The 26,031-nt window shown below is 44.9% G+C and overlaps 1 protein-coding gene across 3 annotated transcripts in view; it reads right to left on the bottom strand.

Moving 5' to 3' along the window:
• The window catches only part of MFHAS1 (multifunctional ROCO family signaling regulator 1), a 35,143-nt gene that overhangs the window by 4,530 nt on the left and 4,582 nt on the right, over positions 1 to 26,031 (bottom strand). For 2 of the 3 annotated variants that reach the window (XR_004980111.2, XM_036382115.2), the window contains exon 2: positions 1,203 to 1,329. Coding sequence is in view for 2 of the 3 variants with exons in the window: in XM_036382115.2 (XP_036238008.1) it covers positions 1,203 to 1,329 (127 nt within the window). In the remaining variant the exon portion in view is untranslated. Of the gene's footprint in view, positions 1 to 1,173; positions 1,330 to 26,031 lie in introns of all 3 variants that reach the window. The other variant, XM_036382116.2, reaches the window with a different exon arrangement.

The following is a 26,031-nucleotide window of genomic DNA, read 5'->3' on the forward strand; positions in this document are numbered from 1 at the left end:
TTTCTGCCCCACATGGGTACTTCAACCTCACCTTCACACACAGGTCAACAACCACCCATCACTGGAGCTATTCTCTACCAGGAGTGGTATTTTGGAATGGGAGGGTACTGAACAGAGAGAACAGCATCTAAAGCTACTGTCAAGACACTGAAGTGAAAGTAACAGGCATTCACATACAGCACAGCAGCAGACACCAGCAAGACACTCAGCTGCTCCTCTAAGCTCCCTACCAAATTCTTTGTGCCACTCCAATTAGACAGACCCTGGCTGAATTTCTGTTTTTCTGGAAAACCTATGCATCAAAAACCCAAGGCACTGACTGCTTTTGTGAGTGTTGTTCCATCTTTTTTCCCATCACAATACAGCTCTGTTTTCCAAGCACATTCCCACTCTGTGGAGTGAAATGCATATAGACTATAGATAGACAAGAGGGTAGGGCTCCTGTCCAAGGAGGACCTCACCAAGTTGGAAGACTGAATCAACAACAGTGCTGTAAAATTCAACAAGGACAAGTGTATATCTCTACTCCTACAACAGGACAACCCCAGGCACCACCATAGCCTGGAGTCCTGCTGGCTTGGGATCTGGTGGAAAACATGTTGAACACAAGCCAGTAATGCATCTTATAGCAATGAAAACCAAGTTAATAAAATAAAATAAAATAAAATAAAATAAAATAAAATAAAATAAAATAAAATAAAATAAAATAAAATAAAATAAAATAAAATAAAATAAAATAAAATAAAATAAAATAAAATAAAATAATAAGAGAGACTCAGATGGAACAAAAGGAAAGAAGTTCTGTCCCAGAATAAAGTCTGGGGGGGTGGTAGCACCTCCATCTTTGTCATCCAAGGATGACACCCTCACGTCTACAAGGTCCCAAGGAACCTGACCTGTTTGTGAGAGTGGTCCTGCTTGAGAAGGGGGTGTACAGAAATCTCCTGAGCTCCCATCCTACCAAAACCTACCTATGACTGCACTATCTCCTGATCTTGCATCTGCCACAACAGCTCAGAGAACACCTCAGCCCACTTCACTGTACTTATCCTCTGAGTGGGCTGTCTATAGCCACAAATAATTAGAACAGTCCCCAGGCTGTGGGGCTGCTCCCTTCCGAAAGAAGTGCTTAGTGAGGGCATGTTTTACGTAGGCTTTCTGGTGTCTACCGACAGGGGAATAGGTCTGCTTTCTGGTCTCACTTGGAACAAGGGCTGATCACAGTAGGAGTGGGGGGGTAAACCAAGGCAACATTAACTCGCTCGCTGCCGTTCTTGGGACAGATGATCTCCGTCAGTCCCTCTGGTCTCGGCTGACTCAGCAGTTCTCCTGTGAATAAAGGAAAACAGTGACAATTTTTAAACATCAGCAAGGCAATTTTTGCTTTTAGTATGCCCTTCCTCTCCCCCTCACCAGGTAAGCATCCATGAGTGATGCAGGCAAGCACTGCAAGAGGGCTTCCTGGTCCTGCATTGCAAGCAGGTCCCATACATGTAACCATAGTGAGTGTCCTGAGTGCAGCTTACAGACATGCTGTTCCCCACACACATAACTGCCATCTTTCCAGTCTCTGGTCTGAATCACTGCACACAGCCTCAAGACCTCCTTAGGCATTCATAGCATCTAGATGGAAGATTCCCTAATGCCTCTCTCTCCCTGGGTGCATTTGCCACAACTGCCATGGGACTGCTGCTGCATCCTGTCAGGACCCTTGGCTATGCTGTACTCTGCTGAGCATGCAAATCCCAGCTCCCAGCTGTCAGCTCTTCCATTTGGAAGCAATACCAGCTCTGTATTGAGTCACTAGCAGTGGGGGGCTCTCACAACGCCTGGTATCCCTCTGTGAAATGAGTTGCCTCAGCTTCACTGTTCAAGTGCCAAGTTGGCAGCTCCTTACTGCTGGCACCCTTGCAGAATGCAGTTCAGGGCAAGACACAGGTCAGCACAGTGACAGGGGAAAGCCAGTTGCTGAGATGTGTCCAGCCTGCGGAACACTCCTCAACAGCTTGCTCAGAGCAAATCAAGTTTCCTCCTGGCTCCATTCCACACATGACTGGCCCCAGCAAGGCAGATCCCCCAGCCATCAACATGTCATCTCCTCAAAGCAGTCCATCTACAGCTTAGACACCCAACAGCACCAGAAACACCTCTTGATACCTGTCTGGGAGATAGGCTATCAAAGGCAATAGGGGATTACCAGCAAGGGCTCAATTCTTCTGAGTTTGCCTGCATGGGTGCCAAACAGACCTACCCAAAGCAGAGGCACCAGGTCACAGCTGGCTTGAACAGTGACTTTCTTTACAGAGGCAGGTCAGCTGTGAGTGGGCTGCAGCCACAGGTCCACACAAAACTCTCTGGACCCATCAATCAAGCAGCCACTGCAAGCTGTCCCCGCTTCCACTAAAACACTCAAGACAGATGGTCCTTGGACTCCTCTATTTTTAAATGCGCTTGCAATAAACTCCTCTACTGTTAAAGAACATCAGAAAATGTCTTCTTCTATCTAGTGGATATTGCCGGGAACCCCAGGAAAAACAGAAAAAATTACACTTCAAAGTACTGCTCAGTCTGTGCAGCAATAGTACAACAGGCTGCCCCATCAAGGGGCATGAAACCCTACAAATGCTGCTTCCCTCTTCTCCTTCCCTCTTCTGCTTCTCTTCTCGCTTTCAGAAAACAGCACGTCATTTCATATAAAGAAAACAGAGGGGAGGGCTTGGCAAGGAATATGCACGGTTCCATTTGAGAGATACTTGTAGGGCCAGCAATTCTAGTTTGCTCCCATAGTCTGCAGTCTAAATTCACATTTGGTTTGAGTATCTCCCCTCACCTCACACCTACACTTAAACCTGAACTGGCAGAACAGCTTTTAAGTGAGGAAGATGCGTCTTCTAAACCAGAAGAAATGTGATGGCATTTGCAAGTCAAAGTTAAGTTTGCAAGGCAGCGTCTTCAATTACATGAGCTGTCATATTTTGAAAGCAGCATTGCACCCCATCAAGCATGTACACCACAGGGCTCCAGCTCCCAGCAATTCCCAGGTTTCCAACCCCAGGCTGACTTCCGAACTGCAGTACTGATAACTGTACTGAAAGTACTGGAAAATGAGTCACAAAATCAGTGCACCATTATGCACTTTAAAGACAGGGCTAATATCCACTAAATCTTAAATCAGAGGAGTGCAAGAAGATTGGTCTGTCTGCTTGAGCCTTCATGCCTATTTCCATCTTCCCACTTTAGAAATACTTAGATGGTGATTTCTCACACAGAGGAGATTGCTGTAGGGTAAAACAGATGTCTGATTTGCAGGCAAAACCCTTGCCACGGCTCTTCAGTCACCCTCCTTGTTTTCATGGCTTTACCTTCCTCCCTAGGCTGTCTCTATGATAAAGCTCACCTTACCCTGTACCCAGCCCCAACCAAATCTCTTCCAGCCCCACTCCCATTTCCTGCTGACATACATGCTGCTCCCCAGAAGAAAGACTTTTCTTACAATTTCACCATAAGACATATCGTGCACCAAGTGGACAGAAGGTCATCTATGTGTCCTTCCCCCTTTCAGCTAAAAGATGTCCTGCTGTTTTACTATACTGTTCCCATCCCCTTCTCATTGCAAACTGGTCATCTTTGCTGCACAAATTCATCACAATACTAAACTAGGTATAACTATCTAAATCACACCTCATATCATTTACTGAATAAAAGCCAGTGCAAATGCCATTGCAATATGCACTGTAATGTATGCTATAACAAACTAGCATTGAGACATCCTGCTTGGATACAACTCTCCAGCCCAGAATCTCTTGGAGGTTTCAGAAACCTCACATTTCTATTCAGAAATTATTCAAACTGTAGGAGATTATTATTAGATAATAAAAGTCCTCAGGGCCACAGCAGGATGGGAAAGAGGAGATCCAATGAGGTATTGGACTGATTGATACAAAAGGATACAAAGCAAAAAGCTAAGTGCCAGGCATGGGGAGGTGTTTGCTTGGTTTAATTGCAAAGCTTAAATGCAGTTTAAATGTAGCACCTAGTGTTTGCAGTACTTGTTCTGCCCCTATGTACAGGCTGTATTTTGCACATTCCTCTGTGAGCCTCTCACAAATTTTACTGGAAACCTCAGCTCTGCTTGCCCCCTCTGAAAGGTTGCCTGCAATAGCACACACAACCACAAAGCTTATCTTAGTCTAAACATGGACTTAGTTTTAATGTTAACACTGAAGCCAATAAGGTTTTAACCAAAACTCCACCTACTTTGTCTTAAGGTTAAAGACTATGACAGTCAAGTGTGTGAAGAACGACTTCATTTTTCAGTAGACAAATCTGCCTGACTAAGATTATTCATCTGATTTAAGAGCACGAGCCCTATTTTTAAAGGCACTTTAATGCTGGGTACTTGATGATCAAGGCCTGATGTTTAGATGCATCTAAATCCCAGATCAGTTTATAGTAGAGAGCCTGGTTAAAAGCACCTGCAAATAGAGAGCAAATGCTTAAGAAGATTCTCCTTTGCTGCCTCTCATTTGCAATGGCACAAATGGTGCAGAAAAGTTCTATCTGTTCCATGGCCACCCTCCTGGTGTTTTGGCACAGAAATTGGTCTCCACAACTTGGTAAAATGTGCTGCTCAGCAAGTTAAGATTGAGGCACAAACCAAGACCCTGTCATGAAACTACCATGGTAAGTTTGGCTGCTGCCATAAGTTGGCTTGTAAACTCTCCCAGGCAGCTGGGCTGAGCAAGTCATGATGCCCACATTGAAAAGAAATGTGCTACACATGGGCAGTACAAAGGAATGACAGGAACAAACCTTCACCCTTTCCTAGAGCTCTACCAGAAAGGCCTGCTTCCTTTCGGCATTAGCCAGCTCACCTGAAGCAGTTACTTCCATGTCAGCAAGGTGTTCTTCACTGCCACTGTTTTATCCCAGAACACACACAGGCACAGGCTCACTCAAAGCTCATGCCAGTGATCAGAGCCATGCATGCTGCAAAGCACACTTCACTGGCCTTTAGAAAATACCCGTGAAATGCCAGATACCCGTGACAAATCAGAGAGCTATGAGAGAGGCTGACAGCAAGAAAAGCGAGTACTTGTAGCAGTGTTTGGTTACTCCATGCTGGCAGCCAGTCAGCTGTAACCCTACTTGGCTGCCTAACAGAGAGGAAGGTTTGCATGCAGGAAGAAAATCCCACCTAGAGCACTTGCCTTCATGGAGTTCCCACTTGCAGTGGCTGTGCAAAGTGGGCCAAGGTTCCCCATTTATGTATGAAGACTCTGATGCAAGGGCATAGGGATGAGATACTCTAATCCAGCCTGTCATGCCATCTCCTCTCCCTCAGAGCTCCCAGGACAGCACATTTGCACAGTATCAGCCTATGTTTCCCACTTTCATGCTGTCAGGATCTGGGCCCCATTGGGACAAACAGTCAGAAGTGGATGAGCAGGACCTGGCCCCAGCTCTGTGGTGTTGCTTCTCTCTCTTCAGTCTGCCAGAGACTTTGAGGCTATATTGCTCATGCTTTACAACAAGGGAGTGAGAGCCAAAACCAAGCTGCTCCTACATCTTGCCCTGCTTCAGCACTGACCCGCTTACTCCATCATATATCCTAGAGCTGCTCTAAGCAAGGACCCATTGGTTTTTGCAGCCTCAGTACTCATATGTTCTCTTACCCTAAATCCCTCTCACTCTTCCTCCTTGCTGAAGGCCTTCCAACACAAACCACTGCAAGTGTGGTTGACTGGGGATAGACTTTACATCTAAGCCTCAAGTGTTTCTCCCTCAAGCCTCCTTTGACTAATCTTTGCTTGTGACATCTCTCAGCATAGTACTCAGCAGTCATGCCTTCAGGAGAATAGAGAATAGAACACTTCAACACTGCCTGCATACCCAAAGCACATGCCTCATGCTTGGTTTCCAGCAGCAGTCAGAAAACAGGGCTCACATGAGAGCCCTGGCTCTCAGAACACCCCTCTGTGTTGCATGCAGTCCCGTCCCCTTTCATCCATACGACTGCAAAGAAATTGGGGCTGGAGAAGCTACAGCTTCTGTGCCTGGCTGTTTGTTGTTTTAAGGTTCAATAGCTGGAGCACGTACACAATTACATCAAAGCTGTCACAGAGGCAGGGTGAGATGAATACCCATGTGCACAGATTTCCCCTTCTGCTTTAAGCGCAGGAAACGCCCTCACACACTGGGACTTCACAGCCAGCTCTACAAGAAATCTTCCAGGAGTCTTGGCAGAAGGAAAGGGAAGGAGATTGTGTCTCACAACAAGCCTCCATCTACTCCACACCATTTAAATCTTCTCTGCTTAGATGAAACTAATTACTTGCTTCATACAAATGTTGCTGTGCATGACACACAAGCTTATTCTCAAGCACTGTGCACAGAAAATACTGCTCTGTACTGGTATGAATTTTTAATATGCTCCTTGCAGCACTGCCTGCATGTCACGCACGAAAATATTCCCCAGAAAGAGAGAACACTGCACTTGATTTATTTCTGGAGTCCTGAGCGACCTAATCTACCCGGCCTGCTTGAGGCAGAGGGATGGATAGAGACCTCCAAGTTAGGATTCAATTTTTTCTCACTCAAGGTCATTCTCCTGGCGACAAATCAAACCAAAAAAAAAAAAAAAGGGAGCAGTGCAGGGTGAAATGCACATTATGAACAAAAGTTTCGTAAGCCTCATGTTGCAGTCCCCAGTCTGAGGAGCTTAGAACTAGCAGACAAAATCAACAACAAAACTCCCAGCCTGTCAAAGAGCCCTACTGGGAGAGACTGCTGCGCAAAAAAGGCAACAGAGAAGAAAAACTCTGTTGGTAAGTAATCATCACAACAGTAGGCTGGTGAGCAGAACCACCATCGGGTAGAGTAAATGCCTAGGAACAAATGAGCCTGGGATTTGATATAGTTTAAAAAGAAAAGGAAGGCAAAAAGAAAGTTTGCTCTGGAGATGTGGAGTGGGAAAGGCAGCCAGATGCAAGGCAAAGGACTAGCCTACAGAGGTGAGTCCCCAAGACCAGAAACTGATAGCACAGAGAAAAGGGCGCAGAGAGCAAAGGTCATAGCTTTCCAAAACATGCAAGAGGAACCAATTTCCCCTTTGAAGGGTTCAAGACCAAAAATAGCAACAGCTTCCTTGAGCACAGAGCAGTCTCCCGTGCCTGCCCAGCTCCAATCTAGAGCATTACAAGTGTTAGAGGGGTAGGCTCAGCCTTGGCCGATCCAAGCATTGGACAACTTTCCAGCTTCTGCATCCACAGCATCAGCTGTCTCTCGAGACAGCACCTCACCTCTAGGCCTCACAGCTCTGACTGTGGACATATATATGGCTCACCTTGCCATCCCCCAGATGGCTTGTTTCTCAAGGCTCTTAAGTCATGTGAGGTGAAGGAAACACAAAACAAGCTTTGGAAACAGACAGCAATGCTTCTCAGCTTGGAGCTGACAGGTCAAGCTTCAGAACCCAGAGCTGCATTTCTCCAGGCCAGGAACCCTGGAGGTGCTGCAGAAACTGGGTTCTGCTCAGCTCAAGCCTAGGCAGCTTTTTCCCCAGCAGCTGAGATCACCCTGCACTCTACCTCCTACCTAAGGAGCTACCAGGCTAATTACCCTGGCAGGAAGCCCAGGGCTGTGCCAAAGGCCAAGGTGCTCTGCAAGGCCTGTCCAGGAGACACAGGCAGACAGATGCTGTACCTGGCAATCACTAACTCTATTTTCTGTCACTCAGGGAATGGGAGAGTCACACAAACACCAGCTATGGTCTGAAAGGCTTAAGGGGGTTAAATACCCTCCATCTTCCCCAAGTCATTATAGGGTTAGCCAGCTCTTAACACATCACTGTCACAGCAGAAGAGGACGTTGACACACCTGAGCATTTGCAAAAGCTCTGGGGAAGCCCTTGGCACTGGACTGAGCACACCTCTGGGTGGAGAACTTAAGTGGAAAGTGTTCTGGATGTTCCACTCAACAGCTACAGGGGGTTAATTATTCAAATTCAAAATACCAAATTACAACTCACACACTAGTTTTCTCCTCATGAGTTATTTGAGATCATCCCTTACCAGTGTGGCCGTACAAGGCTTCCAAGTACAAAAGTTGGAAAACACTATGTTTCCCCAAAACATTAGTTAATTATGTTTTTCTCAAGGCACATAAAAATTAACTATAGTTATAAATGGAATTCAATTAAAAGCAAATTAAAAAACCCCTTATATTCCCCAAACCACACAATTTAGTACTTCCCATCTGCAGACTCACAAGCACAAATGCAGAGAGCAGTAAATGATCAAAACAGCTCCATCAAAATAACTCCAGGAGCAGTCATAAAAGTTTGAGCCTTGTGTCTCCTGCTGGCAGTACAAAATAAGCAATTCTGAAAAATAAAAGATGATTGCCATCTAACCTGCTCCTAAGCCAGTGTGGGTAAGTGATTGACCATCAATGTGGCTGCACAATGAATGCAACTTCTCTCTCCTCCTTCTGCAGTCCATGAGATACTGAGTGCAGACAGCATGCATGCCAGGTAACACTGACATCTCAGCAAACTGCCATGAGGGGAGAGGGCCATGACTTTTGACACTACTGCTCCTTCCAAAGAGATGAGGAAAGGGGACGAACGAGATGCCCTTTCTCCACTCTGTTCCACCAAACTCCGTATATTTCAAATAGTATTTCAGCATGAGTAGTCTCCCTCGTCCAGCTTCATCTTTACCTATAGGCACTCCATCTCTCTTCTCCCTGTGCAGTAGGGAAGGTGGGAACAAGCCATCTCTTCCCACTAGTGACCAGAGTAGAACAATGGAGAAAGGACGTGACCAAAGGGGACAAGCAAACAGCACAGCATAAAGTCTTAGAAAAATGAGAGGGGGCACTGGGGAAAGATTGAGAAAATAAAACATCCTTCAAATTGCTGAATGTTTTGCTGTCCTTCTAATATCTGAAAAGCTTTTTGAATTGGCAGGCTGCAACACAGCACTTTCTGACAACTGCAATACAAAGCCATGAAAAATTGATTAGCTTCATTAACATTTTAGGACCTTATTAGCTGGAACGAAATTGACTGTCAAGGCATTTTAAGGGAGAGTCATGGTGTAATGAGCTCAGTGCGAATTATCCTCATCCCAGAATAGAAACAGGCCTGTCACCGAGTAACCAAGCCCAGAATCTACCTTTTGGTTATTTTTAATTCCACTCCTTCAGCCATATCTGCCATAAGCACTTTTTCAGTTTGCCAAGGCAAGGCACCAGCTGGAGAGAAAGCTGCAGCCAGCCCCAACCTGTCTGTTCTCATTCAGTAACAGCGAGGGACACCTGCACACAGAGCATCCACCTGAACACTAGACACCACTGGCTGCAGACAGTCCACACAGCAACAATTCCCACCAGCCTCAGCCCATCTTTCCAAACAGTAATTTCAAAGCTAAAGGAGAAGCTCACCCTTTTTTCATCTAGATGATCAGCATACTGCAGGTCCAACTAAATGGAAAAATAAAAGCAGTTTAAAGGAGTTCTCAAAGCCATTACTATTGATAAACAGTTAACAAGCAGGGTCCACTAATGTCTTCAGGGAGTACCAGGACTTGTCACCATCCTGCTACCTCTCTTTCTGTGTTTAGGTCACAACACATGAATAGGTTGAGAGAAGCCAGCCCCCAGAGCAGGCCATACAAGACTCAGTCCCACTGACTTCCAGCCTTAAGCAACTGGTGAGACAGAGCCAAGACTCTGCCTGGCCTTTTACTAAATTCAGAGAATTAGTCAAGTCTGCGAGACATATTTCCTCACAATAGTCTAGCTACTAATACTGCACCCAGAACTGGCTGATGGTTTTCTGCCTGCTCCAACACAGAAACTAGAAAGCCTTAATGCAGGTACTACATGGTGCACTTGAGGAAAAACAAAAGGAAGCACCTGATGCAGACTGCTGCAACACAAGGGTTCACAAGCAGACCAGACCATTAACTGGAAAAGTGTTCTTAAACATTACTAAGGAGACAAATCCGTGTGCTGATGTCATCTGCTGATGACAGACTAAGGCTGGGAGAGCACTTGAGACAAGTCTTTTCCCCTCTTGGCTTGCTCCTTCCTCGCAAGATGTCCATGCATGCCATGGCTGAAGGTTGGATTCTGACTAGGAAGCCCCTCTTCTAGAAGTTGACAGGTGTCCAGCTGGTAAGTGAAAAATCTGGAGTTTTCCCTTTTCCCTTGTTGTAACCTTGTACACTCTGCCACAGCATCCTTTCTTTTCTTCTCTTTTTTTTTTTTTTTTTTTTTTTACCATTTACTTACCTTCTGCCAGCCAAGAAAAAGGAGAACAAAACAAAACACACATGCAAGACCTGCATCTACATGTTCTGCCCAACAGTTTTCTCTGAGATTAAATAACTCCTTTCTGGATAAAAGTAATTTGACTCCATGAGAATTGCTGTTGCCTTAGGGCCATTCCAAGGTTTCAGTGTGTTTTGCAAACTGAACTGGAAGGAACTGTATTTTCAGACCTGTGGTGGTAAGTATTCTCTCCCAGATCACTTAAGGTGAGATGTATGCACAATATTCCTCTGTAAAGCTATTTTAGTCACCCTAAAACATTCGCTGCTCATCAGGACAACCACAGAGTCCACTTAAACACAGGAACATTTATTTTTTACCCTTCAACATCGACTGGTCTAAGGAGAAAAGTCTTTACACCAAAGGTCTTGCTCATATTCAAATGTTAAATCAAGTGTTTTACCCACTTATTGAACCAACTTGAGGTCATCCCTGTTCTAATCTATCAACATGACTTCGTATTGAAGTCTCTTTACTGGGGAATTTGGTCTATGCACGTACATCACAGAATTTATTCTAGGCTCATGCTTAATTGAACAAAGTGCCTCCTTGGCATTTTTCCTTCAAAGCTATCCACTTTCTACATAATAACAACTAACCCCACACTACATGCTGTCCACAGGTATGGCTTTAGCTGACCACGAAGCTGCAGGATCAGAGAGGTTTCCTTAATTATAAGGACATCAGATATAACTTCCTTCTTTGCATATATTTGTTTAATTTACATTATAGTTTGTTGAGTACATCCTTAGTCAAGTATTTCTTCCTTATGAAACAAAGTGTATGCAGATTTGCATCAAGATATATGGCTAAAATCAGAGGGAGCAGAGAGAGCACCAATACCAGCCAATTCTCCTTTTGGAGGAGGAGAATTGCATAAGGCCACAATAAAAGCATTAATGGCACACATGGAAGTGCCAGCAATCCACAGAGCTCAGATCCTGAGTCTCCCTATGCCAACAGAGGTGGAAACCTGATATTGTTTTCAATCTGCTCTATTTGTTTGGCTTAAAGTATCTTTTGCTATTACCAAAACTGCAGTCTTCAAAGTTTGAGTGACCTGCTGGCTTTCTCTTGCTCAATGATAGAATAAAGCTCCGTCTGTCCTTTTACTATTAACAGCTTTTACTTGCTCCATTTTCCAGATGGGATGAGAACTAATCTTTTAACTTTTCTTTTTGTGTTGATTTGTGATTCCTCAACATTTCCAATAATTTAACCACTCTTTTCTGACCCCTCTCATTCCCTAATATCCAAATAGATGACAGACAACTAATTGCCATAAATCAATGCAATAGCTAGCTTTTTCTTACAAATACCTTTTTCCCAATGAAAAGTGCTTGTTTATGAACTTAATATTATTATCTCTGCTGAGGCCAATGCTTATTGCTTTTTATTCTACTGTTGAAATGCCTCCCAGTGAGAAGTCATGCGAATACAGAAACAATAGCTTTGCTACTTAACTCTTACAGAGTTCACTGCCCTGCTAAATGTCATCTGGTCTGGGTTCTCAGTGCCCAAAAATCACCTGCAGCATTCATCTTTGCTGTTTAAAAATCACTTCTATAGTAGTCACATTTGTTACTGTAACAGGAAGGAGCTCTGGGGCCCAGAAAGAACTCATCAGCCTCACAGGGAAGCAGCAGTACTGCCAGAAGAACATTTAACTCCTCCACCATTTCTTCTACTCCTCTGCAACTTTCTCTCATAGAGAATTCTGTCCTAGAGCTGAGCTCTCTCCTGGTCCCCTATTTGTACTGTAAACCAGTATTACTTCTAGGTTTCCACCAGGTGGACAACTCTGGGGTACTTACTCACCAGTGTCATTGTAACACAACCCTGACCCACGCCCCCCCTCCTTCAGATGTTTTATCAGCTCACCTGAACTGCAAGCTTACCAGCTCTCCTCTGGATGGGATCTGTCTTGGGGAGGAATCACCTTAAAACTTCCCAGTCATCAACTTACACTGATCAAAGAGGAGACTCAGGGATATCTAAAGCATACACTGGAGGTATGCTCCCCAAGCGTGAGGACTACTAGGATTGAAAAAAAACAGGAAGCAGCAGAATGCTTGCTCTCAAACGCCATTCTGTTCAAACATTCTCAAACACCAAGTGCCAGAGTTCAAGTCCTCAGTCAGGCTTGCTCTGGGGGGAGGTGAAGCAGGTGTAGCAGCTCAAGAGGTGGCTACTGCCAGAAAAGTGGGAAGAAGATACATTTCAGAACTACATAGGAGTTCACATGCTGTTTTAGTCAGTGCACTTTCCACAATACAACGGCAAAGCAACAGCCAAAGAAATAAGGTCAATCACACGCACTGTATGCCATTGCCATTACAAGATAAGTAAATGCTGCCCTTTGTCCAGGACCACAGCTTGTTTTGAGATGCAGGAGGCCCTAGAGGACTACCAACCAGTGTTTTGGACACAGAGGGTTAAAAGAGGGAGTAGAAGTCAGACTGGACTAGATCGAGCCTTTCTTTCTCTCCACCACCAGAAGTCTGCTCTGTCAGTGAAAAATTCTGAGAAAGCACAGACGTACGAGCTGCATCTGTCTGGGCTTGTAAGGATTTTGCATGCTTGGTGCTACTGGAAAGGTGTCCCACAGTTCTGGACTTCACCAGCAACCGCCTGGGAGCCAGACAGAGGCACCAGCCTCCCTCCTCCCTCAGTCTCCTGCATTTTGTTCTTAAACACTCAAGCCAGGAAAACAGTCCTCCAAGCAAGGCAAAGCTTTATTAAAAATGAGTTCTGATTAAAAAGGGGTTTTAAATCCTTTTGTAATGATGACCGGATTATCCACATCACGCTGCATTACGCAACTGAGAATAAAGCAGCACAGAGCAAGGGATGAAAGTGCTGTCTCCAGCAGAACCATAACTTTGTAGGCAGCTCTCAGTTCCAGTGCTCACCTGCAAGATTCAGATGGGATCAGGTGCACTTTGTACATGCCAGAGAAGCAGAATCACACACAAACCTTGTACGATGCAGCAGCTGCAGAGCAGAGGGTGTTTTGCCACACAGCTTTCAACCAAAGGTGCTATTTCAGAGAAATACTGATGCTAAATGCTTCAGGAAGCACAGCTAAGAGTAATAAACTCTGACCTGAAGCCTGGGCATGGGTCTGCCATAAAATGTGACAACTGGTGATCCCACAGTGGTGATAAACCAGAGGCTGGTCAAGAACTGCCTTCAAGGTGCCCACCCTCAGTACAAGGACTCTGCTGCCAGCATCCACCCTGGGCCCAGGGGCAGCAGCAGCCATGCAGTAAGTGAACAGCCACACTGCTCAGCTTCCCTTAGCCAAAGACACCTGGCCACACTCGCACAGCTGCCAGCATTTAATGTGAAGCACTGCAAAGTGCTGGGCCAGAAGTCCAAGTTACAGATTCAGAGCCAACCTACCGCATTTCCCAAAACAGCCCACTAAGCATCTCCTCTCATCACACCCTCTTCAGCCCAATGGTTGGTTGGAGAGGTTTCTTTACTTGTTTTCACTTTTTTTCTCTTTTTTTGAAATCAGATCCTGTCTGAATCACTAAACTGAACATGATCTTGCCGTGTTCAGTAGCCATTTTCTTAACATTGTGTTAAACTTCACTGTAGGCGTTCAAAAATGTGCATGTGTGTAAGTCCATAACATGCCAAACTCTTGTCAGAGAAGTAAGATGTGATTTATTTCAAAGAAGGATAAAGAACAAGTTAAAATTAACAGGCAGCTTCAAAAGTTTTGTGGTAGCTTTCCATTACAAAAGACACAGAGAAAGGTAATTTTTTTTTCTGATCCCAACGGAAGGTTCCCAAGCTTTTCTTTCATCCAAGGAAGTCTTTAGTTTGGCTGAGCCTTTGAGGTCCAAACACATTGCTTAGGAAAAGACACGCACAAGACTCAACTCTTGATTGTTTATTTCAGCACCTCACCCTAGGAAGGCTCCAAGCAGACCACAGCAGCCACTTGCCAAGCTGAATTATTTTCCTATGCAAGCAGCAGCTAAGATCTTTCCAAAATCCAGTAATGATCACCTCAGAGCCTGTAGGGCTCCCTCTGGGCACACACATGCTCCTTTGAGAAACTACAAACTTCCTGCTTGCTCAAGCTGCCATTAAAATGCCACCAGTGCTGGATCACAGCATGACCCTTCATGTGACAGCGTGAGCGAGACTCCCTGCCCAAAACTCCTGACGCTACACGTTCAGGTATGCAGATCTGGCTGGACCTTTTAGTGAGGACAAAGCACACTGGAGGAGTTTTACTCCCTACACAGCCCTCTAGCACCGTCATGAACCTGAACAAAACCACCTGGAGATGACCAAAGTTCCAGAGTGAGGCTCACACTGCCTCCATTTTCACCTGCTGAACATTTCTACACAATTGTCCACCAGAAGCTTAAAATGATGATAAAGTAAGAAATAAATTCTTGCTCAGCAGATTTCTGGGATACTGAGGTCAGCAAAAAAAGGCATCTCTTCCCAACATCCCAGCTGTCTTCCTTCACTCCATCTCAATATGAAAGCAGGCGTGGGATGTTCAGAAACAAGTCAGAAGGCTGTTGAAGCGGAGCAGCTAGCTATAATAAAATATGAGCTTGAACCTCCACAGAGAAAGTTTTATCAAAAGAGATGGCTTTAAAAACACCAAACAACCCAAACAAATAAAAATGCCAAACCAAAATGAGTAAAAGTTGGCAATATGCATGGTAATATGCCAAAAGTTGGCAGCTTGAATTACATATCCCTGACACCAAGAGCTAAAGGTGCTCAGCAGGGCATGATTCCACCAGTGCATTTTCCAGGCAAGGATGGCTCAGTCCTAACAGTGTACAGTGAAAGATCCATGTATTAAAGAGACCTGTGAAACCAGAGGCATGACTAGCTCCCATGTAAAGTCCCATTGCATCTTCTACTTTGCTGCCAGTCAAACATCTTTCCTATACTGTCCTCCTTGAATATGGAGGATGAGTGAAGTACTGGGGTGGGGGGGTGTGTATGTGTGTGTGTGTTAAAATCCATCACCACTGCCACTCACTACATCTACAAGATGTTGAAGAAGTTCAGAGCCATCAAAGCTCCGAGCCCCAGAGACCCTGTACTGAGCAGTCAGAGCTAAAGAGAGCTGAGCAGGGCTGTAAGGGGGCCCCAACACAGCACTGGCACATACTCAGCATGAGCAGGCTGCCCTCAGAGCCCTGAAGCTGCAGCACGGCTGCCTGACTTCACAGAAACAAATTTCTTCTTTCACACTGTAGCCATCACTTAGTGCCCAAAAAATAGATTTAAGCTGTTCCGTAGTAAAAATAACAGCGACCAAGAAACATTATGCCAGATCACAGGAAGGGGAAGCTCTTTTTTGTTAGATTTTCTAAATTTAACCACTTTGATATACCAGAGTCATATGGATATGAGACTTTTCCAAATCTAGTGCATGCATCACTGTCTGAAATAAGAGCATGAAAATCTCTCGGACAAAGAAAGAGGCTGCTCAAAAGGAAGATTTAGAGAAATGCACAGGGAGCTGAAAACTCATTTGATTATGCAACGAGTGTAAGTAGGCCTGGTGCTTGCTGCTGACTCCCTGGTTTGGAAACCTGCCACCAAGCATCCTCTGCTTCAGTACATTCAACCCCATCCAGCAGTTCTGCCTATAAAATTGTGGTGGGTTTACCCTGACTGGATGCCACATGCCCACCAAAGTCACTCTTATCACTCCCTTCCTCAATGGGACAGGGGAGACAAAATACAACGAAAGGCTCATTGAGGTAAGAACAGGGAGAGATCACTCACCAGTTGCTGTCATGGGCAAAACAGACTCGACTTTGAAAAATACTTTAATTTTTTTACCAATCAAATCAGAGAAGGATAATGAGAAATAAACCCAAATCTTAAAACACCTCTGCCCTACTCAGTCCTTCTTCCTGGCCTCAACTTCACTCCTGACTTTTTCCTCCTAATTTTGTCTACCTCCTTCCTCCCCAGTGGCACAGAGGGTCAGGAATGGGGTCTGCAGTCAGTTCATCACAGATTGACTCTGCTGCTCCTTCCTCCTAAGGGAAGGACTCCTCACACTTTTCCTCTGCTCCAGTGTGGGGCCCCTCCCACAGACTGCAGTTCTTCATGGACTGGGGTCCCCCATGGGGTCATAAGTCCTGCCAGCAAACCTACTCTAGTGTGGGTTCCTCTCTCCATGGGTCCACAGGTCCTGTCTGAAGTCTGCTCCAGCACAAGCTTCTCACAGGATCACAACTTCCTTCGGACATCTGCCTGCTCCAGCTGCAATTGCTGCTGCAAGGGCTTTTGGTTTTTCTCCCCTTCTTATCTGTTATCCCAAAGGTACTACCACCATGGCTGATGGGCTTGGTTGGCCTTGGCCAGTGGTGAGTCTGTCTTGGAGCCATCTGGCACTGGCTGTCAGAGAGATGGGAAGTGTCCAGCAGCTTCTCACAGGAGCAAACTCTGTAGGGCCCCACTCCTGCTACCAAACCCCTGCTATGGAAACCCACTGCAAAAATACAGCCACAGACAGCAAGGGTGTAAGCAGCACTGTGCAGACCAGGAGAGGAAACAAAATCCTCCATCTCCTCTTCACTGCAGTAGCACAGACATATAAAAAGGATAAGTCTGTCCATCTTCCCCTGCCTGGAATATGCTGGAAATGTGGAGAGGTCCACCTGCTTGTTTCTCTCTGAACACACAGTATGTTGGATTCCTGAAGATACAGTCCAGATGAGGCTTCCCCAAGAAAGCCAATCCATCCAAAGGACTACCCAGGGAATACTTTGAGCCAGAACTGATTATTCCAGCTCTCACTGCTTGTTTCTAGTTGGGCTGCTCAGCAATACAGAGGTGCGAAACAGAGTGACCCAAGAAGTTCAATAGTGGGACAGAGGCTGGCTGGCTCAAAGCCCACATTAAGGCAGTGGAGGCCAAGACAGCAGCTGTTCTTTCAACCTACAGCACACTTTATAAAAACATTTTAGACCCAGAAAAAGCTCTCTATCATTAGTGAGAGTTTGTCACCACACAGCTGTTGCTGAGTCAGACACCAGTTTGTCTGGATTTGCAATTTCCCATGCCCTGTGGCTACTCCCGGGTGCGTCTGCAATTTGCAAGACACATTCTCTCAAAGGTGTGCAGAGCAGCCCAGCTGCCACCCCACTGTCACTTTGCTCCAGCTCCTGTGTGTCCCATCATGACTAAATGCCCCTGCTAAGGAAGGTCATTGCTCCAGTGAGCCACTCAGCTTCACAGATGAAGAATTCCAAAAGTAAGGGGACAACTAAGTTATGTAGTTGCCCCTAGTCCCCCTTTGGTGCCATGTACACAAGGTCTGAGCTGTTCAGCTCTTTTTGGGGGAAAAAAAAATTCTGCATAAACAACTTGAACTATTCCCCATCACACATGACAATAAATACAGCTGCATACTATTATACATTGAGGGTGTAATCCTGTAAAATGCAAAGATCAGCAATTTGACAGACAATCAAGCTGTTTTCCCCATAATGTAGTAAAAGAGAATATGTGTACAGACTGGTGAATTAGACACGATATAAATATAGATAGAGGGTGGAATGATAAAAATTCAAGTGTCAGGAACATCAACATGGGATGACTGCTTCTCAGAATGGATCTTCATCATCAGCCATTAACCCATCTTTTAGTACTTCATTCTTTATTGATCTCAATTTATCTGAGAATTTTCATGAGAGATGAAAATGCAACTATTTGGACATGGGCAACAGGAATATTTAGAGTACAAGACTGAAGTCAGGCAGCCTCAGACAGAAGTCCCTGCCTCTCCATCCTCCACACTGTACAGCCTGTGCATTTCAGCTCTGCACAGGGCTAAGTTCTTGCTTTCTAACACTATCTGTTCAGAGAAAAACTGCTTGCCATCCATACCTGACTGCTGCTTTTAGCAAAGAGGCCACAGGGAGTGGAGAGAGCTACTAAATAGCCAGCAACAGAGTTCCACAACAACAGCTAGAGATGCAGCAGGGAGCTGCTGCACCATGCAGACTCATGGTCTGTACTGCAGGACAATTTTGCAGTTCTGCTGTGTCCATCATAAGTTTTCAGAAACAGCATGATAAAGATGCCTTTTTCTTCTGCTGCAAGAAGCTCTCCCTCTCTATGTTGCCCATGCAGCAAGCGAGAGGGTCTTCCTAAATATGAGAACACTTAGGGATAGCCTAGGGACAAATCAGCTCTTCTTGCAGTCCTCTGCTGCCAACCATGCACTGATACACAAGAACCAAATGCACTGCACACATCTCTCAAAGTCAAGCAAGGCCAAATCACTGTACACCTTCAATATTTTTCCACTGCATGGTTTCATGGGGCAGAAACTGCTAGATGCATTTGCTAAAGCAAATTAGGTCAAGCACCTCTGTCTCAAATCAAACCCTGCAGATTTTGATGCTGTGGAAACCACAGCCAATTAATTTTTCAGGAAGTTCATAAACAATCCTACCCTGCTGTATGGCAGGATCTGTTCCTTATCAGATACCATTGCTCACTAGGTATTGCTGGAGAGAAAAACACCTGAAAAAATGTAAAGAACATGATCCAAGGGGAATTCAGCACACAGACTGGAAAGTTACTACGTACACATCATTCAAGAAACCAGTCTTGAGTGAAGTGTGCCATAATCTTGTATTCTGTTAGGACAAAAGCCTACAATATTAATTTTATCACCAGTCATTTGTGGGCAAAAGGCACATAAATCCCTGTCCTACCACTGTTGTACCTTTGTTTTGTTCCTGGCACACTGTAACAGGAAGAGACTGAAAACTCTACAGAAAGTGATGGGTACCATGAATGGAGGAGGAAGGAGCTTTCCCAGAACAGTGTAGGTTCCCTCAGATAACACAAATAAAAATGCTTCTCTAAACTAGACTCTTGGCAAACATCATCCTAAAACTGGATAAAAGAGATTTCCTGGTATTGCTTCCATAAAGAGTCTCGCAGAAATGCACTTGGAAAAGCTTGCGAAATCCCGCCAGTAAAAGCCCAGCAGAAGACTCCCATCATCTTACCAGCACAATTCAATGTATCCTAGATCAACCACACTACAGCTGCTTCCTGGAGTGTTCAAGCACCAAATCCGAGTCAGCACTTGGCAATACAAGGCAGGTCTGAACAGGATTTGAGACTGAACTTTATTTTGTGCTGAAGGTTACTTGCCCTGAGAGTTCAGTGTAGTGTGATCTTCACAAAGTGCTCAGTTTAATGGCCTTCCCAACTGAAGCACCTTGCTCATCTCAAAGCTGTTGTTTGGCTCAGGCAGAGCTTGCCATGCTCAACTGCCAATTCAAAATTAATGCTACCTTGTAGAGTGGTTAAGTCCTAGGCCATTTTCACACTCCTCCCCCAGGAATCCACAGCTAAAACCAGTAAGGAGTGTACTTGGTACACCTTTGGGTAAAGCTCAGAGCTCTTGAAAATGACCACTGGGAAAACAAAAGAAACAAATCTGAAATTAAGGTCTTGCTTTAAACCACAACCAACTCCAGCAGGCAAGCACTCCAGCAGTCACAGCTCAGTCTGAGCACAGCCTCCATCCACTGGCCACAGACAAGTCACCCCTAACCACAGAACCTGCTAAGTCTGAAATCACAGTACCACTGACCATGTTGGCAACCCAACCAGTGTTACCACCAAGCTTTAGCCAGCAAAATACCACAAGTGCAATATGTCTTCAGCCTCCAGCAGCCTCCTGAGGAAGAACCATAAGCCCTCCAAGGTGGGGATGTTCGGTCCATTTGAACATCCCAAATTAAATTTCTAACAAAGCCACCAGCCATTTTATTTTCACAGGTCTCGCATCCCCCCATCTCAGTTCTTACATCTGGTTCCCCAGAAAGAAATTGCTAGAGGACAAAACTCTCCCACCTGGTCTAGCTGGAACAAAGGCTACATTCACAGAGGTGACCTTGATATCCAAGACTGTAAACTTCATCCATGCAACAGCTTCCAAAAACACCACAGCCTCCTCATCCTCTGCATAAGACAGCTCCTTCACGCTGTGGTCACCAGAATCCCATCAGCTCTCCTGATGTAGGCAAGACCACCATATAACACACCATGGAGGCAGGCTGAGACTCCTGTAACCCAAGTGCATTACTTTCTTAGACACAGGTAAGTTCTTAGCTAGTCAAAAGCACTGACACATTTTGTTTGCAGCAGAGGAGTTTGGTGGTTATAATTCACGCTGTACTCTAGGCAGTCTCTTTCCACTCCTTGTCCCTACAAGGAGCTCCCTGAAATAGGTATCCCACAAGTTCCAAAGCACCTGAGAAGAGCTGATCTTATTTGGCACCAGCCTGCTTACTCTCACAGTTGTCCACACGTGTGTGACAAGCACAGGTACCACAAATAAGGAGAGGGAGGTAAAAGGCCACAACTGATGATCTTGTACTCAACCCCCAGAACACAATTTTCTTTACATATCTACAGAGGTTATTCCTCTATTCACAGTGGGGGTGAGGTAGAAAAAAAATTGTACACTGATGACTTCCAAGAACTAAAACCCCACATACGACTTTTCACTACATCAATTTTCCCCCTTCTTCCCTAGAAAATTGTTTTCAAGAATCAAGCAAGTAGCCTGCACTATTACTAGCAAATTACTAACTGGAGAGCATGCTAGGCTATCACAGCTCCTTGCTTAATACTGCAAAAACAATGGACACCACAGCATACAGGAGAATTACCTACCAGATGCACTTTTATGTTGTTTTTAAACTGATACTGTTTTTTACATCTCTATCCCAATGTCAAGTAACATGTTCACATCCCCAAATGCCAACAATTCAGCACTGTTGGTGATTTCCCACCATCCTCTCCTGAGATGCACAAGGATCTCTCCTGTAATACACCTGCATGTGGATCATTCACGTGCCAAATCTCAACTAAACTTACATGGGAAAACTTTTCCACTTCAGTGCTTGTAGAAGCAGGTATCATATCACCAGATGTGTGAGCATACAAGACAATGCAAAGCATGTTGCATGACACCTGTGTCCACAGCATGCTGAAGCAGCACACAAATCAGTCCTCATGTAATCAACTGACTCCAGAGAGGGAAAAACCTCCAGCAAGAGCTTATCTCACCCTCACAGTCAGTAGCTTTTAAACATGCAATGATTTAAAGAATCATTTAGTACCCAGCAACTCTTTTATAGGTCATTTCCTGCAGAGACAAATTTCAGCAACCATAATAAAAAATACAAACCAAAAACACAAACTAAAAAAAAAAAAAAAAAAAAAAAAAAAAAAAAAAGTAATGCACTGAAGGCCAAGAACTCTGCTTTGCTTCACTAACCTAACCAAAAAGATCCACTCAACCAAATCTAGCATCTCCCTGGTTCAGTGGTGGCAGATCAAAGTCCAGAGGCTCAATGCCCAGAGATGACCCCCATGGGGAACAGGCCAGGCAGGCCAGGGCAAGACAAGTTGTTAAGGGACAAACCAGAAGAGCTTCCCTGTACCAGAGCTGACATAACAGGAAAGCTTTCTTTTATCAGAAATGCATAGGAACTCCTTGAATAAGGAAGAGGATTCCTTCAATAAAGAAAGAGGATTTCTTCAAGCAGTTTAAAGTGTGCATGTTGCCATTCTAATTTCAAGCAATTTTAGCAAGTTCTATATTAAGAGTTTAAAAATAAGAGCCCCCAAACACACACAATATGAGTAACCAGACACTGCAGGGCAGCTGTAAGAAGGCAATTCAAAAACCTCAGCCTTTCTTGTGGCATCCACATTCCCTCCTGTTCCTGCATCATACCAAGCCAGACTGTCAGCACAAGCTCAGGTCTGCACTGACTACTTCAGCTCTCTCCAAAGACTGATTCCCACATCCATACCCCACCAGGGACAGTCCCATGGCAGCCACCCACTCTGCATACCACATATGTCCTCTGGCAATTTCTCAGCTTCCTTCAGGACCACAGAAATTTTTGTTGTCCCTTTCAACATGTTGTTTAAATTAGAGGTGCCTCAGCCACCAAACAAGAGGACTTCAAATACTGACCTTGCAACACATAGGTTAATATGAAGGAAATCTCTAAAAATCAGTGATGCTGCATAGGCTACTACTGTGTTCCTAAACTGTTACCTACAGCAAGTCACACCAGTCAAGGCTGTCACTTCAGCAGCACAGAAATCAGCTCTAGTCGGTAAACTTAATTATCCATGCTAGAGCCACAGAATGACAGTAGCTTCCCCAAGTCCAGCAACCAATCTATGCTCTTCCCTTGAACCACAGGGCCCTGTTCAGCTTCATCCTGCCACCCAGATCATCCACATCCAAAGATCACACGGTGCTGAAGTCTTGTCCCTCTGTCTCCAATTAGTACTCTGCTGAGTACTCTGCTGAAGCCACAGCCTGCAGGATATGTGACAACAGCCCCAAAATAGCCAGAGCATCTACTTTGAAAGTCAAGCAAAAAAGACTCCACCTGCAAATGGGGGAAATAGAAGACTGCCTAATGTTAGCATCAGGATCTCTAATAAGCAGGTGTTGCTCTATTGCAATTGTCTATGAAAAGAACCCCAGCTACTTAAAGCATGACTACAAAGTGGAATTAGATACCTGACATGAGCCTTTCACCGAGCAGCAGCTCAGATTTTGAGGCAACTTCAGAGCTCTTCTGACAAAACCAGTCTCACCTGCTCTCGCCTCACCTTGCGTGGGGTGACTCGACAGCATGACACACCACAGGTTCCTCCACCTCTCTGTCTCCTGACTCCATCCCAGCCACCAAGGGAGGTCATGATAACTTTTGACTCCAACTCAGGGCTGGTGAGCATGTTCACTTTGAATCATGTGCACATGGTGGCCTAGTTAGCCCTGCTCTAGCCATGACAGAGAGACTCACAGGGGAACTACACTATGATACCTCCATCTGTAACCCTTAAGGTGACTGGCACTATAATCCCTGCTTCTGCTCACCCACAATGTGGGAGACAGACAGAGTAGAGGCTTGTGATCTCCCTGCTCTGATACCTCAAGAAAGGGATAGCAAGGCAGGTGGCAGATGTGCACTTTCCCTCCACAAAAGACCTCTTGCTAATCCTCCAGAGCCTTTCAAAGCTCCCCAATAGCTCTGAAGCATCCTTTTGGACAGGGGCTCTAGGCCCACACAGTATTTTTGCCCATGGCTTTCTATTTGTTGTCATGTTTTTACTCTGTGAAAACCCACATCACCTTATCTTACTTGCCCGTCTTCTGCAATGGACACAGACCCCAGCTTTCTTCTTTCTACACCCATACAGCCCCTTCACAAGGCAGGAATAAAGGAAAAGCACCAGTCAAACATAATCCCTCCCAGCCCAAACACCAGAAGAATCATGCACAGGACATCAGGACACCTCGTACAAAAGGTGCACCTTGTACAAAAGCCAGTCTGGAAGAGTATGTGGTGCCCCAGACCCAGCCTAGCACAGGGCAAGGGCAAACAGCAGCAGGGCAGTTAGCAGGTGCATATGAATGCAAGCTTGGAAAATCCAGTCACATTTGTCCAAACAAAGCACACGTGTCACTATCAGACAGATGGCAAACCACCTCCACCCCCCAATCCCAAGTCACTTAATAGCTTACAAGACATGAATAACCTAAAAGCTCTTCAGTCCAGGGGCTAAAAAAACATCACATACAAATGAGAGCATTCCACAATGCCTGTGATGACCCAACTGAGGTCTTACTGTCTTGGAGAAGTGAACCATTCCTGTTGGTCACTCAAAGAGAGATGTGACTTTCTTAGCCTGGTAGGGACACTTTCATTTATATATATCATGCAAATGTAGAAGAAAAAAAAACAATTTAACACACTGAGTTGTTATCAGCCAAGTGGATGACTGCAGCCTCAAAGCATACTGAAATTCCAGCTCAGATGCCAATTCAGTTACTATTTCGTCCAGCTATAAAACTGTTTCAAACACACAAACTTCCTTAAAAGGACCCCAACAAAGCATTTTTATATCACTTTCATTCACTCTTTGCAATAAACCCTCAGAAAACTGAATCCAGAACCTTAATTTTTATTTACCATTTCTACGCAGAGTAGCCCTATTCCTAGAGTATTTATTTCTGTGTGTATTATCAGTGGAAGCTATAGCATGCAGGACAGAGAGGAAAGGGAAGGAGAGGAAAAGCAAAGATTAATCCTCAACTTGTGAACTCCCTTTTTGAAAGGGATTCTAATAAAAATTTTGGATGACCAAAGAATGCACCATCAGTTTCATGAATGATGACACAGATTGCACAACCACACAGAGAGCCAGACTGCACTTCCATTTTTGAGCACAAATTTGGCAGTGTCTACACAGAAATATTTCCCTTATTAAGGTCAACTGGCTGCAAAGCACTTCTTCAGTGCAGTCCTAAAAAGCCCACAGACCTATTTAAGTATTAGGAGCATTGTAATTGTCAGTGATTTCCACTAAAAGAGCTTGGAAAGAAACACAGACATCTCCTTCACTACATATTTTTGTAACATAGACCCCTCTCTTTCCTACACCTTGTCAAAAATGACACCAACCATGATTCACTTGCATGACAGCAAGCTTGGCAGCATGGCTTAAACATGCACGCCTCCTGATCAACAAAATCGGGAGGGAAAAAAATTCTTGAGCTTCACGATTGCCATTTAGGGGCTCCTAAACAGTCTTTTATTCATAGAGCAGATACACAGCAAAGAATATTTTAGATTAAATGCAGACATACAGGCCTCCCAAGTCAAATCACAGTTCACATTTTTCATATAGTCCAGATCAAACCTGGGCTAGATTCAAGCATCATCCATGACAACAAGCAGGCTTCTCAATAAATTGATTTAATCACTCTTCAGCATTTCCACAGTTCAGCCTTGCCTTTTAAACATGTCTGTCTGCTGTTCTCCCAGCTAGAGTCACAGGGTATCCATGTTTAAAAGAGTCATTCCCTGCCCCAAAGCAGGGTCACACCTGGGATGCTATCCTGTGCCCCCGACAGCAAGGCCTGAACTCCCTGCTGGAGTGCCTCAAAAATGCTGCAACCCCCTTTCCACAGGCAGCATCACCCAGGTGTCATTTGGAGACCTGGCACACAAGCCCCAGCTCCTCTCATGCTCAGCACACTGCTTACCTGGGCCTTCCCTTCCCAGCACACCTGGCCTGGCTCCCAGGCAAGATAAATCCCTTTCCACCTCTAAGGAAACATACATGGCACAGCCAAGTCCAAAGGAAAAGGCCATTCAATGCCCCTCTCATGCTTCTGAACCTGCTCTGACCCTCACTGGGGTCAGCAACAACTGCCTGCAGACACTCTGGCTCTTCCTCAAATTTCCCTTTTAAAGCATCATCTACTCACAGGGAGAAAAGAGACAGCCACAAAGCATTCACCAGCTAAAAAAAAAAAAAAGAAAAAAAAAGAGATGCCTGACTAGAGACTGGAATTCACAAGCTAAATCTTCAATAGGTGCCCATCACACTGCACACTCACGTGTCTGCTGTTGTGACTAATTTTGGTAGGTTTTTGGGGAGGGTATTTGGGGTTTTTTTCAGGGGTTCTGTAGCAGGTTTGTCTTTTCCAGTTTCCAGAGTTTTTTGTTTGGAAAGCAGATCACACTGCCCTATGCACCATGTCAGCAGCAAGATATCACTCAGCACGTCTCACAGCATGGGTTCACCCCCCAGTCCAATGGCTCTTACATAAGT

This window comes from Molothrus ater, chromosome 4 (genome assembly GCF_012460135.2).
Source record: "Molothrus ater isolate BHLD 08-10-18 breed brown headed cowbird chromosome 4, BPBGC_Mater_1.1, whole genome shotgun sequence".
NCBI lineage: Eukaryota > Metazoa > Chordata > Aves > Passeriformes > Icteridae > Molothrus > Molothrus ater.